The following is a 4,284-nucleotide window of genomic DNA, read 5'->3' as shown; positions in this document are numbered from 1 at the left end:
CTAAAGCCCACAGAATTAATTTATAGGAACAGATTTGTTCTTTTTTGAAAAACTTTCTAGGTTTCCTTTAGCTGCCTGTTGCTAATTAGGGAGGATCTTTTTCAAGTAGTGGCTTACTTGTTTGCTCTGGGGACAGTGGACTTTGTCTTCAGGTCCTTCAGCTCTCTATCCTAACTTCAGTTAATGGTAATTGAAGGAGAAAGCTCTTTATTACAGTAGAGTTTCAATGCAACTTCATATAAAAAGTAAATGTCTAATGTTTAGGAATAAAAAGGTTATAATTATTCAGAGTTTCTGCCATAGTTTACAATTTAAACATGTATTAATGAGAAAAGTTTAACTTAAATTGCACAGACTAAAAGTGAATAAAATGTGACTTTGTGTTGTTTATGTTTATATTTTATATGGATCATAATAGTATTAACTCTAGAGCAATGTTTGTCAACCCATGGCTTTCAGAGTACTTTGTAACCTTGCCACAGAAGGCAAAATGAACACAGGACAACCCCAGAAGAGCAGGGTGTTACTTGCAATTACTTGTGTAATTTTGTTGCTCATGGGTATATGAAGATAGAAGCCATTGCTTTAGAGTGAGGAAATTAGTACCAGCACTTCATGTACCAAACTGAGCCATGCTGACTGTGTCAGCATTTTTTAAATTTAGATATACTTCAGGTCGAAGTCTAATTTTAATAAAAGTATTCTAAAAGCATTTTTTAAATAGTTATCTTTGTATGAAAGAACTGATGTGGCGAACAGAGTCACTGTATTCGGTTGTTCTAGCCACTTAATCCATCCCCTGCAATAAAAATCCAGCAAAGATTGTTTGCTGCATTGCACTGCTTACTATACTTTAAATATGTAGCATTAATCATTTGATCCTCCATGTTAGGAGGTTTCCTAACTCTACAAAACGTATCAGAATGATGTAGACTATTTGTAATATGCACTTAAGTCTCAAGTGCCTACCTTCATTTTACAGAAATAGCGGTTGAAATTTTTCATGGCAAAACCAGAGATGGAGACATTTGCTCCCGTAGAATGAAGTGCCAACGTTAGAAGCTTACGCTATCTTTGTATAAGTAGAGAATATTCAGTGCCTATAGTAGACTTGGAATTTGAATACTCAGGGTAATTCTTAGGAGGAAACCTACCCCATCCTCATGTTACATTGAACTTGGCATGCCAACTTCAGGTTTTGAAGTATTTTTTGTGTTGTTACATGATTCTACCAGTCTGTCTCAGTGTCAAAAGAGCACTGTGTAACTGAGGAGAAAGTCCAGTCTGAAAAAAACTACTGGCTGTTTTATTTGGGGTTTATTGACACAACATTAAACCAAAGTATTTTTGTTCCTGAGTCTGTCAAATTGTGTTAATTTTGCCATGTGAAACCGACATAGCATCTTTACTCCTGCAAATTATGTCATAGGAATCATCTTTCTTGCTGCTGTGTATTGTCTCTGCTGAGAGCAACATTTAATAAAATCACATTCCTGAACTGTAAAATGCATGTTCAACCAAAGAACCGTATTCTGAAATCCTGTATTTCCATGTTTCATATGTTTCCAGCATTAATATCAAAGTAAAACAAAGGAAAGTAAACTGAGCGTGAAATTAATGGTACTTTTGTATGTATAAAAGTTTGTAAGTTATAGATCTTAGAGGTAAGATCAGTTTCAACTTAATGTGATGTAGAAATAGTGTAATGCTGAAAACTGGAGAATATAAATAAATAAGTTAATATCTGTAAATGTCTTGGATTCTTTCTTTCAAACTTGCAATTTTCCTTCTGAAAGCTGTTTCCGTATTCCAAGAATCCCCTCTAGAGTCTTGTTTGCACTTTCAAAGAATCTTTACAGGAGAATTAGGTCAAGCTTCCGTCAAAATACGTGCAACCTATTGTAGCTGCTCGTGGCTTTCAACACCACTCAGCATGACTTGCAGAGAAACTGAAAAAAGGCCTTGAGTTTTTGATTTGTCTTTAATTTTCATTCTGACCTACAGAACTGTGACACTGCAATAGAAAAAAAAAATGAAAACCTAACTTACATAGAAAGATAGGAGTTGATACTACTAATTGCTACGGAATATGGTTCTGAAATTAGGGAAAGCATCTATAGAGTTTACGTCCAAAATGGAGTGTGAGTGTCATTCAGACATCTCAGCAAGAATCTTAAAAGTGAGCTAAGGTAGGAAAAAAAAGGCTGAAAGAGGTCATTTGCTTCTTTGATCAGTTTATGTGATTCTATATCTCTTGCATTGGTATGAATCAACGTTAAAATTGGTTACTTACAAACACCAGAATAAGCTGGATCTGACAGAGTAGGTGACTGAAAGGATCAGGAAGAAGAAGAGGAGGAAAAATTACTTGGTTGTTTCAGTGTGTAAGCTGAGGTTTGTTTTGTTTGTTTTTAATAATATTTCCCTCTACTTTTGACCTTTTTTTACAAGGTCATCTGCATCCCAGATGGTATTGTGAAGCAAGAGCTTGCATCACTGAACGAAAGATGATCTGGTCCTTCAGGAGTGACATTCAGGTTGAAACTGGAGACTTCCTGGGGCAGGGGGCTTAGGAAACAGCATAAGGCCAGAATTTGGCCAGAAATGGGGGGGGGGGGCTAGGGAGGGAATGGCATCTGGCAGTGGAGGAGCAGAAAGTTAGAGCCAAAAGTTCCTTAGAGGTTCCTTTTTTTCTGCACGTCTGCCTAACAGTACACAGGTGTGTCGCTTGGGTTCCCTCCCAGCCCCCACTCCAGATAAGCAGGCTGACGCATCAAGGACTTATGTAGGTGGTGTCAGGTTCCTGGTGGAACTGAAATTTCAAACTGATCGGCAGGGTGAGGGCTGACAATGGCCACTGCTAGCTGAAAATATCTGTAGGCATCTAAATTTTACTCTTATATGAATAAGCAATGAGGCAGGAGAGTAAGTTCAGTTCTTCCTGCCTCCTGGTGATTATTAGTATTTTATTCAAGCCTGCAGAGACAGTTCCTGTGAACGCCTTTGTAAGTTTGTTCTATTTCAACAGCACCAGTAACAGGTCTGTGTCTGAGCAGTGTGAATGTGGCCTGTACGGGTTAAGCTCCCCCCTGCTCAGCGCTCAGGGGTCTGTGGCAATTCCTAGAGCTGCTAACCTTCAAGCCTGTGACTCAAACACTCAGTTCACCATCACGGAACCGCCGTGGATAGCGCTGATTGAAAGAGGCAATTGCACTTTTGCTGAAAAAATCAAGGTGGCTGCCAAAAGGGGTGCGACAGCAGCTGTGATCTACAATGCACCGGACAAAGGCAGTTACCCCATTCCGATGTCGCATATCGGTGAGTACCGCCGTGTAAAGCACCGGGACGTGATCGTTTCTCTTACGTTTGGTCCAGGACCGCACAGTGGGACTGTAGGGAAGCATTGGTGTTTGTGGGTGATTCTTGCTTTAATTGAGATATTCAATGGGAAAAAGAATGCATTATGAAATCTGAGACCTGACTCGTTGAGAAATACTCTTTTGTTATGTTGTGAGCTTGGGAAGGCGTAGCCCAACCGTGACTCTGGAGTTATGATTATGTACTTACATTATTATTATATTATTATATACCCATTTTATACTTTCACAGCACATAAATTGTTTTGGACAGTAATGTAGAGAAGCATGTAGTGTCTGCCGTGAAGGCAATAGTTTATGTTTCAGGGTTGGAGCATACAAACAAATGAGCCTACAAGTATCTGCAGCACAGGCACATGCTTTGAAGAGCTTGCTTTTTTTTTTTTTTCCCTAATCTTTTTTTTTAATCCTTCCTGAATAGTAGCTGATCTCAGCCTCTTCTGAGATTCCTTAACCAAAGGTTAGACAAAATTATTCTAATCACACCTTCTGGCCCTAGTACCTATGAATCTATCACAAGGGAAAAGAAGCCAACTGTGACACTGTATTGCTTAGCTTTTATTTCTGTGCTTCTCTAGGTCAAGCTGCATAGTAAAAATTTTAGTGAAAAACATATATATACGTAGCTGCTTCCCTGAAATACACTTCGGTGCTGCTGCACTAGGAATCCTTTGGCTGAAGTCGAAGTTTGGCTGGTTTTGTGAACAAACTGAGAAGCTTTACATGCGGAGGTGGTCCAGCATTTTATCACCTCTCCGGTGCTGTTTTGGGTTGCCTCTTGAGGAGGTTTCTAGGTATGATGCCCACAGCTGTGCGGTTTGCAGGATTCAGCCAACATGGCTTTCAAGCAGGCTGGTTCAGAGTCTCAGTGAGCACCTCCCATGCTGTAGCAGGTGTGTTACAAGCC

General features: G+C 39.4%; 1 protein-coding gene across 1 annotated transcript in view; it reads left to right on the top strand.

Moving 5' to 3' along the window:
• The first annotated feature begins 2,894 nt into the window (after window positions 1–2,894).
• RNF128 (ring finger protein 128) overlaps window positions 2,895–4,284 on the top strand; it is a 39,742-nt gene continuing 38,352 nt past the window's right edge. Inside the window, exon 1 of the mRNA XM_035326550.1 lies at window positions 2,895–3,318. Coding sequence (XP_035182441.1) covers window positions 2,913–3,318 — 406 coding nt within the window. The 5' untranslated portion in view covers window positions 2,895–2,912. The remainder of the gene's footprint in view (window positions 3,319–4,284) is intronic.

This window comes from Oxyura jamaicensis, chromosome 4, assembly GCF_011077185.1.
Source record: "Oxyura jamaicensis isolate SHBP4307 breed ruddy duck chromosome 4, BPBGC_Ojam_1.0, whole genome shotgun sequence".
Taxonomy (NCBI): Eukaryota; Metazoa; Chordata; class Aves; order Anseriformes; family Anatidae; genus Oxyura; species Oxyura jamaicensis.
Note: the sequence above shows the minus strand (reverse complement) of the source record. Positions and strands in the feature narration are given on the sequence as shown.